A 13,069-nucleotide genomic window follows, 5' to 3' on the forward strand; every position below is an offset into this window, starting at 1 on the left:
GGGGGTTGACGAGGCCAGGGACAGAAAACGTCGAGAGACTCGAGAGAGGGGTGGCTCGTGCTAAAGGCAAAACAAAAGCTAGCGACATTCCACACGCCTCGGAAAACATGGCGGCCCCGTACAAACTGTAGGAGAAGTAGTTGCTCGGGCTGATGCTGGGGCAGGGTAGGGGTTGGAATTAAAGTCGGTGTTGGGAGCGATCCCGGCGCGCGAGAGGACGTCGTTCCTCTTAGAGAATCTAAAATAAGCCCTCATGCAAAAGACGAGGAGGGATGTTGGTCATTGTCCCTGTGCGCAGCTACTGCGTCCCCCGTACCAACCCTCTAAATAACATTATATCAGAATAGCAAAGGCAGGTAACAACCCCCTGGTAATGGAAGCCACGCGAGCACCATCGGATATTTTAATGCATTGCTATTGCTGTAGCGTGACGAAAACTTGAGTGCAGGAAAAACTCGAGAACTCTATTTGGGTAAGTTAAAATTTATTAAGGGAACGAGTCAAGTGAAAGTGTCATAATTAATAATTTACAAGACTAGTCGGCTGCATTTATAATGGGGAAAAAATCCATAGAGAGCGACCGCGCCCATCATATATAATAGACGCGCTCCCCTTCTTCTTCTTCTTCTCCTCTTCCTCCTTTTCATCCTCTTCCTTCTCTTTAACCTTTCTTCTCACTTCATTTTCTTCCATACACTTCTTTCCCCTACTGTGCCACCTGGCCTGAGTTCCTGCTTCTTCGGTGCTCTTCAGCTGCCTCCTTTTCTCCATCCACCTTCATCTCCGCCACCACCTTCATCACCACCACCTTCATCACCACCGCCTTCGTTTCAACCTCCCCCTTTGCGCTCGACCTCCATCTACTTTCAATCAATATTTAAAGAATTGCGCCTTAATAACCGTCCTGGCGTCGGGTAATGTCGGGGTTTCCTCCTTTGAGACACCTTCAGACTATTGTGAGAAGGTTCTTCAACTTCTAGGTTCGAGCAAATGAAAGTACCGTCTGTCGGTAAGCCTGCTGCCTATCTTATCATTTTCTACAACCTTTTTCGACACTAGCTAATGATCCAACCATCTTTCGTAGGTAGTCGATGCTTACACTATAGTTACACCGACTGAATGTAATCTGTCGATCAATGGTACCACGCGCTCACAGGAAATCAAATAGTGTTATTGATCAGGAGTTAACCGTCGGGAAGTTGGCGTCAAAAGATAGATAGTTCAATTTTCTAACGTCTCAAAAATATTCATTAAAACATTAACGTATTTTTTTTATTGCTATTCCAAATAACCAAGCAAATTATCATATGATTTTCTCTATGAATTAATTTCTTTCAATTTGCTGCATTTTGCGCCGTAATTTATTGTATTTTTTATTTCATTGAAGCACCTTTCAATTTGCTTTTTATGGCCTGATTGTAGTACTCCTGTATTTGCCATAGTTTTTTACATGTAAGTATTTTTTTGGGGTAAACTTTTAACTTTTGTCGCCAACTTCCCGACGATCAGGAGTTGTGACCGAAGAGTGCGAAACCAGAAATGAGTAGGGAGATGCACAACGATACAGTTTTAGGCGATACCAAAATCATGGCGCTAAATCGTAGCGGCGAGTCTGGAAGTAGGATTTCGTGATCATCGCCTCCGTCGACAAAGCGAATCCCGTCGTAGCCGAGCTAAACGTGAACACGAACGTGTAGCTTGGCGGGCAGAGGTTCTCCGCTACTCACCGCTGTTTCCCAAAGCAACCCTTAGAACGAGACCGGGAACTATAGAACTTCTCAACAACTGTTGTAAAAGCCTATTCTTTAAATATTTTTCCCCGACATCAATAAGTACAATTTTTTGTGACATTTTTTACTGCTTTTCTATTCGACTGAATAGTATTTAAACTATTCAAAGCGCTACAGCGCAAACGGACCTCCAATCGCGTCGGTCTAGTACGTGTAAAAAGACTATGCCAAGTACAGGAGTGCTGTGCATTTCTCTCACAAAAAATATTGAAATCATATTAATAATGCCAAGTACATAAGTCACTACATGTTTTCCTATTATATGATCTAGCACTGGCCCATCATTTTAATTATATTTTCAATATTTTCTATAACGTTTTCGCTACTCTTTTATGTTACTACTGCTTCCCGTATTTAATTATGATTCAATGGTGATTTAATAATTAATAAAACTTTAGGTGATTCCTTATCGAGTACTACTTGGTGGGTCCGTGCCAGGAATTCCAAAGTACTTACTTTGCACGTGCTCATAGTATTCCAATGCTGTATGTTTGTTATTAAGCTTTTACCATGATTATTTTTGACAAGTTATTGTTAATATGCTGTCTATAGAAAATTGGTATACTGGTTTTGTACCAAATTTATATCAAGAAATGCACGGACCCGTCAAGTAGTACTCGATAAGGAATCACCTAAAGTTTTATTAATTATTAAATCACCATTGAATCATAATTAAATACGGGAAGCAGTAGTAACATAAAAGAGTAGCGAAAACGTTATAGAAAATATTGAAAATATAATTAAAATGATGGGCCAGTGCTAGATCATATAATAGGAAAACATGTAGTGACTTATGTACTTGGCATTATTAATATGATTTCAATATTTTTTGTGAGAGAAATGCACAGCACTCCTGTACTTGGCATAGTCTTTTTACACGTACTAGACCGACGCGATTGGAGGTCCGTTTGCGCTGTAGCGCTTTGAATAGTTTAAATACTATTCAGTCGAATAGAAAAGCAGTAAAAAATGTCACAAAAAATTGTACTTATTGATGTCGGGGAAAAATATTTAAAGAATAGGCTTTTACAACAGTTGTTGAGAAGTTCTATAGTTCCCGGTCTCGTTCTAAGGGTTGCTTTGGGAAACAGCGGTGAGTAGCGGAGAACCTCTGCCCGCCAAGCTACACGTTCGTGTTCACGTTTAGCTCGGCTACGACGGGATTCGCTTTGTCGACGGAGGCGACGATCACGAAATCCTACTTCCAGACTCGCCGCTACGATTTAGCGCCACGATTTTGGTATCGCCGAAAACTGTATCGTTGTGCATCTCCCTACTCATCTCTGGAGAGACTGTGGGTCTTTACCTTCAGGTCAGCATCGACTGAACACAGTATCATGTTGCCAGACTAATGATTGCTGCAACACACAGGTGGCATCTGCAATGATGCGTCAGTACGTCAGACTGATGCCTCACGAAACACAAGGGAATTCCTCAATGCATTTATCATCCGCCCACGACCACAGTGACCTTTCCATAGGTCGATTTACTTATCGACGCATGTTATGGGGAATACCATAGAACCACAGATTACAGTTTACCAATTTTTAAATTATCCATGATAGCTCTATCTCCCTGTTGAATCTATTTATATCGGGCAATATTGAGGACTGGTATTAATAGGATATCGAATTTAGCAATAATTAATAGATATATATTTCCAAGTATTACAGTTCGCCTTGTGCCTTCAATACAATTCCTTATCTACGTAATCTCAAAAGGATTGACAATTATCTGGTAACGATAAAAAATGGGAAGTACACCATCTTAATAAAAGATTTGTAATTATTATTTTTTTGTCTCTTTTTTTCAATACGGCACCAAGGCCTCCTTTGTACTGGATGAGAATAAGTAGGTAAATCCAAAAAGTATTTTGTGCGCTGAGGGTAACCACTTTCACCTCGTGCAAAATTCAGGGAATATTATTATGCTTAACTTCGGCGTGGGTCACGGAACATGACTGTGCTGTCAAAGGTACAGCGAGAAGGGATGGTGGCCCTTTGAGTAAATGCAACTTTGGTACTTGAACGCGTGCAGTTTTTACTGCGTGTTTTGTGCTGATTCGACATTTCTTGTCGCCGAAGAAAGATGCAATTTACAATAATAAATTGACAAGGCCTAAGAATCTATTACGCGGTAACGATGGTAACGATATCAATTGATAATAATAATAATAATAATAGAAGTGACAATTATACAATCGCAGCTATTTTCTCCGTCAGCTCATTTTCGCACTTTCACTCACAATCAATATCTTTGACTCGAGATATCGATACAATAATGTACAATATATATTATCTTTGGTTTACGTAAATTCTCCATCTTCGACTTCACCTCAATCTAAGTCATTAACGATGTAATAATTGATTCGGTAACTAGGATCAAATTATTGCAATGTTTTTTTTTTTTCTTTTATCAAATATCATCGCCATTTTCCTTTCGTGCGATTTTGTTCGTTACGTCACTCGAGAACTTTCAAAATAAAAGGCAATAATTCGTATTTGCCGCACCTACCTCTTCTCTTGGCAGTATGTAATTTTTCTTTTTCTCTCCTACGTTGGACGCGAAGGTACGGCACTCAAATTTACTTAAAATTATCTTATTATTTAGTAATCAATCATCCGAGTAAAACATGAGCTAAAAATCTGCGAAGTCGATAACGTAGTTAAATCCTCTCTTTGATTGATTGACAATCAGCCTACAGCAGTCGGTCGTCCCGTGTCGCTTGACAATTAAAATTATTCTAATTTATAATTAATATGATATGCCCTAATTAACCAGCGTGCGATCTTACCGCACCCAACTCTTCCTAAACATATTAAACCGGACTATTCACAGTAATACGCTCCTATACAGTAAGAATACTATCTAATAATAATTCATTAATAATTATCAATCGCGATTAATAATCTCCCAATTGTGACATTATGCAATTTTGGATTTTTTAATAATTTAATAATAACGACCTACCGCCTCGATCTAAGCAGTCGTGTATCACCTCAGAAAATCCAATTCCTCGTTTGATAGTCTCGCGTATTTAGTCGGCAGTTTCAGGGTTATCGCAGTGTCGCAAAATCAAAAGATTCATTTGGGAAAGTCACGTGAGCTAGCCTGCCCCATTCCTACAATGGATCATTGCGATTAAACAGGTAACGTAGATCTGCTCAAGATCATCCCCGCGATCTTTTTCATTTCTTAATTTTCCGTCGTCCCGGCAATGTAGGCGTCCACTGCCTTCTGGACATTTCGAAAAACTGACAAATCGCGAGCCTCTGCCTCAGCTTCGGATGCAGCAGCCGCGCTGCTTCGGTAATCATGCAGCCAGCAGATTTTTTATATTTTTCGGAGTATTGTCCTCATTCAGGTGTTTGGTCGTGTAACGCAAAGCGTTCAGAAGTCCTTCGCTGTTGCAGGGTGGTTGGTCCTTTAATAGTTTTACGCATCCTTTCACCTAAAAAATTAAAAAAAAAAAAAAAATAACAATAACATCCAATCTTACATCGCAGTACAGTATTTCCCTGTATTTAAAAAAAATAAATAAAAAGCATAATAATACTCACGTCGACGTTAGACCCTTTAACGAAGGCGCCCTGAGGGTGCACATGATCGTAGAGAATAACCAGGCCTACCATCACTCTAAGAACGAACAGCTGAGTCTCCTCGCGTTGAAATTGGGCCAGCAGATTCCTGGAATGAACTTTCGTCAAGTATTCTTTTCGTCAAGATTCTTAGATCTACGGACGTTACTCACGGATTCTCCAGCATCCTCAAGCAAACCTTGGCCATGGTGCCCAGAGTCTCCGTTATGTTCTCCCTGGGGATGTCCTCGTTCTAGGAAATAAATCAGACCCAGAACTGAAGCAGCACTCGAGGAAAGTGCGTAAATACTTAGCGATCATGATTCTTACGTCCGCCAGGAATGTTATTGTTGCATGACTCAATACACGCAGCATTGGCGTAGCGTGAGCGTAGAACAAGGACATCCGGTTGGCCAACTCGTTACCGACTACGAGATCTCTTTCGGAATTGTCCTGCTGAGAGAGCGAAGCCCTCGTCAGGGTCCTACGGTAATAACTGAAGTCATTTTGTATGGCAGGTGTCTTCATCTTGTGCTCGTCGAACTTCAAAACGAATTCGAGAATTTCAGCCAATTGCTTCACCAGGGCTTGTTGGGTTTCCAAGTGCTGAGTCGGCGACAGATTACCGGAGCAGAGTTGACCCAGGATCTTGGGAACGACGCCCTCTGGATGAGGGAATCAAATAATTTTGAAAAATGACACTCCACGAGTGATTGCTGATAAGGACCTACCCAATTCCAGGGAAAATTCGTAGAATCTTTTGAGTTTGGCAACTAGTGGCGCAACCGTTAGATACGCTTTTCTTTGACATTCCTCCGTTGGCGCCGAAATGGCCTCTCGAATTTCCTTTCCCGCGCCCTTGTAGCACTGGATCTCTTCCAAAATAGATTCCGAATTTTTGAGCACCCTTTGGACAGCCTCGAAAGTCTCCCTCTCTATGTCGGATGGTTGCGCGTCTGTGAAATAAAAATACGAGGTTAGGTTTTTTCAAAGATTTATCGATTATTAATGAACATTTGTACACTCACTTTCAAAATCCAAAAAAACATCGTATTTCTGGGGTGTGCAACACGTGGACTCGTCCCGAGCCAAGAGACTCAGAAGTTTGCCCATCCTTGGCTACTGATCTTGAGTCAACAACTAGTCTAGCCTCTGAATGGCATCTGAAACAAAACGTTACAATGACAAGAAAGATTTTGAAAAACGATTCACTTTCTTTGGATGGATCAACGGCCTTCTCAAACTGTCACAGGAGATTCTTCTACGCAATAGCATTTGTTTTATTATGTTTATATTATTTTAACCGCAGTGTACACGTCTACCAGAAATCGAAGTACGAGGAATCAAGAACGTAAAATCTTTTATTAGCGAGTAGCAGCTGACTTCGCCTGGAAGTCGCGTGGTTTATGATATTCATTCTACGAAGTCTACCACAACAATAACGTCGAATCTTGATTATCAGACGCTACTATCTAATGAGTATTACGTCAAATCTAATTAAAACTGAGAAAACAAGATTACATTCTGCATCGTTTATAGAGTGACACGTTACCAGGAGAATGTAATGAAAGATACTGTACATTAATTAGTCGAACAGACAATATGGCAAAAGACACAGTTTTTAATAAAAAATAAAATTATAAATAGTTTCACTAGAGCGAGAAATTGGGGCCACTGGAAATCCAAGAATGTCACAAAATCGCAGTCCGCCTCGATTTTCAATAATGAAATTGGGAATCTCTGTCCGAGGGATCTTCTGCATCTTACCGTCATTTATTTGGCAATATACACGGTGTGCATATTAACGTCGACAAAAACCAATGAGTAATCGATAAAAACAAACTTAAATTCACAGCGAAATCATGATCGCGGGGTTAGTTTCCTGGCACTTCCTTATTTGGTCAACAAACGTCGTCACGTTAGGGAAAATCAATGGATAGTAGTTCGTCTACCCGCCAGCCAGATGGCGCGCGAGGCAGCGGCGCCAAGAATTCGAATATCCGATTTAAGGGAGGGAAAGCTGCAACCGCTTTCCTAAAATTAGACGTTAAAATTAGAATTTCCAAGCTTCACAGTAAACTCGCTGTCTCACGCTGTGAATTCTCCTGCCGGTGGCCCCCGAGGGCCACTGTAACGTTGGCCATGTCGTGTTTGCCTTTATTATATCGCCACTCTGTATATCACTCTCTCGTAAATAATAACCAAATTGGACGACTAAATACTGCGGTGAGATTTTTGCACCTCGTCTCACGGACGATTGGATAATCGTCGGAAATTGTGGGCGAGGATAATCATCGTCCATTAAAGCCTTTTTGTGCTTCAATTCCAGCAAATCAATTGAGACCCCATTGCCCTTCGTCTGGGACCAGTAGGTAACCAAGCGGCCTAACCAGCCTGACTATCGTGTGGACGACTATATTAAAGACTCCCACCCACGTGAGTCTATCGAACAGTCGTTGAAAAATAAATACAAAGCTAAGGACTATCGAACGAGTAACGATCATTAATCGGAACGATCGAACAGGAGATATATGTATACTACAGATATATCTGTAGTATAGTACAGTATGGTATAACGAAAGGAGTAGGCAAAGTGCGACGGCACGTATCGTCGTATTATTCTTCCACACGTACGTGTAGTATACAGTGGATTGACGTGACGACCGTGAACGTAGCCAATGCGCAATGGTCGAGCCGTTTCAGCGCGTCTGCTTTATATATGGCGTGTTTTCTTCCCTCTATATTTGGTAATGTCCTCGTTACGCTCGCCTAAATTAATTAAAAAAGGCGAAGGCCCCGTGACGAAGTCTCGTCAACCTGACGCATCACCCTGTGGAGTATCAACATCTTAAAAAGGAAGGCGCGTTGGCCTTACACCTTCCCTATTCATCCGACGTCGACGTCGACTGGCAAATTCTACAGTATTACGTGTGCGCCGAGTATAACGGCTTGTCGTCTCTAGCCTACTTCGCGCAAATACCTCGAGCCTTACGGAGGTCTCTCTAGGACTCTATAGAAATTCAAGGCGAGTACGAAAACCTGAATAAATGCCAGAACTGTTTTCCTTAACTTCGCGCAGTTAAGATAAAGTTGAAAGCCTGAACAAGACTCCTTTTTTGGATAATTATAAATTATCACGAAAAGGATACCCCAGGAATTCTTTTATCAGTAACTCGCGTCATCCTCCTAGTCGCACATGCACGACGAGTGTGCGTTTGCAGACAAAACAAATGTTTGTTTTCTGGACTCCAACGAGAATAAAGTCCTTAGTGCACGAAAATTGTGCAATTGCATCGACGTGCATCGGTAAGTCTCGTTGCATCGAGTAGGCAAGTTTAGATACAAAAGGATCGCGCGCGACTTCGCAATGGGGATTCAATATCGAGTGGTGGCATTGAATGGTTCGTGGGATGCCTACGCCAATGGACGAGCCAGGAGGGATATCGTCATATCCCGGACGAATGGTGGAAACCTCCGACCGAAGCCCCCGCAACCTCCCAAAGCCGTCGCTCTTCAGCTGCATCCACTATTCTGCTGGAGTCTGCTATGTGGCCAGTATACAGGGTCACATATGTGCCGGATTAAAAGAATCCACGAATATTGGTAAAATTGTAAGAGGCCCTGCTTTGCTTTTAGCGCCGCCGCCTGACGTCACGTGGTGGCCGCGTACTGACGAATTAAAAGGGAATATAGTTTTAGTTGGTTCGTTAATATGGAAAGGAAACACCGCGTGTGGCTTGACTCTCTCACACGTGCGCTGTCTCCATAGACGCGTCTCTCTCGCTCTCTCTCTATTTCACTGACCCTATATCCGCTTTCCAGTCTGACGTTTCCGCATGGGGGATCCTGCACGTTAACGTCTGTATAATTGAATGCTCGGAGAATCAAGTAATTCCTCGAAATTAGTGTTTCTCTCTTTTCCATGAAAATCGATTGTTACACCAATTTCCAGAGCCGCTGGTATTTTTGGTTGAGCGATCGATCGAGTATGTGGATTCGCCAGCACGTACACATACGTGCAGTCCGGAGGAACGAGCAGCCACTGTTTCCCTTGGTAATTTCGCGTACGAACATGCGACCTAGTTGTTAATTGGTGGGCAAGATAACGCTCTGATTACCAGCCATGGTATCCCCGATAATTAAAAAGAAGGGCGGTAGGTGGTCAGCAAGCACGTTTTTTAAAAAGCCTGTGCCTATTAATGCTGGGGAAAAAAAAGAAAAAAACAGGGAAAGGCCAGACACGCGTCGATACTTCGTACGCGCAATAGTGCAGAGTGGCGACTCGTGAAAACCGAGAGGAGGCGCTTAGTTTCGCGTTGGCGGGTTTCCCATGCGAAACCGCAGTTTCCTTGGTCGCGTGATAAAAAGCAATCGCATCGTGAAAACCACCTTGCGCAACACTGGAAAGTTCTAATGGTCTTTCGGTTTCTTTCGTCTCTCTGGGATCCTTGTACGAGGCTTTACCGGCGGCGCGACTGCGAAACAAAATGAAAATTGCGAGACTGTCTGTGCCTGAAGAAAGCAAGACGCCCGGGGCCAAAGTCACCCTCGTGGTACCGTCGCTGGCGTCGACGTCTCGACGGCTTCAATATATATATATATATACATCCCACACAGTGATACAGATGGCCGCACACTTACGCCGAGTTAACCGACAGTTTATTTACCTTAGAAGCAACGATGAGAGCGACTCTGGGAAGCATTCGTGAGTGACTTATCGAATTCGCACGAGTCCCCAAATCCGAAAGGTCCAAAATAGTAAAAGTAGTCACTTTTGCTTCAAGAGTCCACTGATGTTGCAGCCGAGACAGGGGAGAGGGACGAAATTGACACTGGAGACGGGTATCGCTCGATCGGTAAAAGGGATCGACTTTCATAGAAGGTAATCGACGCGATCGTATAAGCGCACGCACAAGTCGCGATAACGCTATCGCGAATACACTCGCGATAAGGCAATTCTCCTCTGTCAAAAGCTGACTCTACGTACACTGATCTTGTTTCTTTCTATACACTGATAGGAAAAATCACTTTGAAAACTTATGAAGAATTAATCGGTTGAGCTCGAGCGAGAACTCCTTGCACGACGGAATCCAGTACTGACGTCGCTCTTGTCAAAACCGACAGTAGTCGCCGATATGATGGCGTAGCGCGCCGTGACAAATTCGTTGTGAACTCCAGTACGTCTGGGCCCCTTCTACCAAGTCAGCTGATTCCCCACTGCCAGTCCAGCCGCTCGGAAGGTCCCCCCTGCTCACGGATCCCCCTTGCGCTAGTCGTATAGGGTACGGAACGTTACGGAACTTTAACCCTTTACCCCATTGGTGGGAGAGAGGGAAGGAAGCGTTTTAAGGTTCCTAGATAGTCGGTGGGTTCGTTGCTGAACCTTTGCGAGAGCAACTCGATCTTGGATCACTCGAAAAAACAGGCATGTTCGTACTTAGCGAATACTCATGTTTTTATTTTTAATAAACTTTTTCAAATTTACGTCAGATTCCATTGTTGGTCTACGATCTTGTCTTATTCTTGCTTTTGTCTGCTAAAGTTTTTTGATCTTTATTTGGCTTTACCTCGCTTTACCCTCCTGCACTTTTACCTGATTACTCTTTCTCGTGAACAGTGCAATGACTCTGGATGTACGTGTCGCAAGTGCACTTTAGACAAATGCACGTGTCTGGTGCATCAGGTGGCTCTGCGTGGGAAAGCCCTAATTCATTGTTCGCTTGGACTTTGGCTTTTTAATTAACCCTATGACAAGGTTCTTGTCATGATACAGGGAACTGTAGATACGATAATAACTCTCAATTATATCTGTAATCGATAGAACAACAGACTAGTAAATATTTTCTATAATTTCTATATCGAACACATAGGACGTGCCTGGTTGCTATTATTACCCAGGGCAAACTTCTATTCTTAATAGATAGACAAAGCTCAGTGGACTTCTGTTGCTGTACAGGTGGAGAACTGAATCGTTTCACTGAGATCAGATGAACAGTCGTTCGGTTGAGTCGTAATTCGAGACGGGACGTGGTTCTTTGTTCGAAACAATATTGCGTTCTGTAGAAGCGAACTTACTACGAGTACTTGTGCGTTGTACCGACACATTGTCCTCGTGCTACGTACAGTTTTTAAGAAGCCTCCTACTCGGCACTCGGAGTTAACTTTTATTGGACGAACCTAATAATATTCTGCTCGCGTCTTATCCGACTCGATTGTTAACGAACCAAAGTTCTGTATATTTCATTTAAGCATTCTTCTAGTCGATATATTCTTTGTCGCGGGATCTACCTTACCGACGCGCATTTTAAGCTACTAAATATCCTCTGTCGGTCACTCGCGTTTTCCCTCGTAGGTACACTCTCGGAATTACAATACAGAACCGGGACTTACCATCAGTCCCAAGAGTAGCTTATTCCTCCTTGAGAAAATTTTAATCGTAGTAACCAATACATCCATTAGATGACGGATAAAAGATAATTATGTAAGAATTCAATATTTTTCAAAAACACAACACTGCCACGTTAAAGAACTCCCACGTAGTGTCTATTGACTGGTTGTCTTATGATAATAAAATCGTCGCAATTTCCAAGAATACCTGAATATAATTACTCGAACAATTCAAGGACTCTTCGGTAGAATCTCCTTTGTATTCGACATACCGGACGGCGCCAGTAAATTGATGTTCGCAGGACAGTCCTCCGCATTCGTCAGAGACGACGCGCGTGTTTGCACACGTGTCCCGCGACGCCGAAGTAAAGTCACTAATTACCCGACGCCAATTGTACACACGTCGGCGCGTTGCATGAGATTGAGTAAGTTCCTCCCTCTGTCCCCGCAGCCCCCATTATCGCAAGTGGTCGTACGTCACTCATTTCGCCTCCTGTATCATTCAACCACTCCGAGCAGGCATCACACGTAAGCATTAATGGGGACAGGTGATACCCGCATGAGGATATCCTCGAGAAAAATCCAACCCCAAGGGGAAACATTCTAGTCGCTTAATGACGACGCGCTTGAAACGAACGTTTTTCAGCCGTCGTGATCATCGACGTCGATTGGACCTCGAGATCGATAAATTCTACGAGAAAATTGAATATTCACGTATCTGATTGATGAGATTTCAGGATTATTCCAGGGCACCCTCAGTCTTTTCCTCCTATCAGGGTATTCTTTGTAACGTCCATCATTTCGAAAACCCTCTTACGACCTCTTTATTCGAGAGGTCAACACTTACCATAAATTGCAATTCATGCGGCAAGTCATTTGGGATCACGTTGTCTGGTCCAGCGCAGCATCACGGTAGCGCGTGCGCACCTATCAAATACGTATAGGTAAATAAGCGAGCGACAGAGCGACTTTCGCATCTGCGGAAAAAAGATGACGGAGAATTTTATGGGGAAGCTTCTTCTGCAGTGTTTGGGAACACTTTGGGGCGAGGGCTTGTAAAACCGAAACGAGAAAAATGAGATCAACAGCTCGTGAAAGATTTTGGGGTGACGCCCAGACTGAACCCGAGGAGGTCGCACCTTGCCGGAAAAAATCGAAAGGTCGCGTCCCGACCGACCTGCGTGCGGACGTTTTACACGGATTAGCTAATCCCATATGGCGAAATAAATAAAGCCAATATTCACCGCGCAGCTGAATTTAGCCCCGGCGCATCCCCTCAGCCTCTCGTCCCTGGTAGACCCCCTATTTCTTGTT

General features: G+C 43.0%; 1 protein-coding gene across 2 annotated transcripts; it reads right to left on the reverse strand.

Annotated features, from left to right (window-relative positions):
• Nucleotides 1-3,422: 3,422 nt before the first annotated feature.
• Nucleotides 3,423-10,578, reverse strand: LOC107264702 (protein FAM49B). 2 transcript variants are annotated; one of them, XM_015733239.2, is made up of 7 exons: nt 10,036-10,578; nt 6,397-6,531; nt 6,100-6,324; nt 5,699-6,033; nt 5,542-5,621; nt 5,351-5,477; nt 3,423-5,241 (listed from the first exon to the last, which is right to left on the reverse strand). In XM_015733239.2, exons 2-7 carry the CDS (start codon nt 6,479-6,481, stop codon nt 5,104-5,106), a joined length of 990 nt encoding a protein of 329 aa, XP_015588725.1. In that variant the 5' UTR covers nt 6,482-6,531; nt 10,036-10,578; the 3' UTR covers nt 3,423-5,103. The 2 variants fall into 2 exon arrangements, with proteins under 2 accessions (XP_015588725.1, XP_015588726.1); XM_015733240.2 differs by lacking the exon at nt 10,036-10,578 and adding an exon at nt 7,136-7,303.
• Nucleotides 10,579-13,069: the final 2,491 nt, after the last annotated feature.

Source organism: Cephus cinctus, unplaced genomic scaffold, assembly GCF_000341935.2.
Source record: "Cephus cinctus unplaced genomic scaffold, Ccin1 Ccin1_scaffold0189, whole genome shotgun sequence".
In the NCBI taxonomy this organism is placed as follows: domain Eukaryota; kingdom Metazoa; phylum Arthropoda; class Insecta; order Hymenoptera; family Cephidae; genus Cephus; species Cephus cinctus.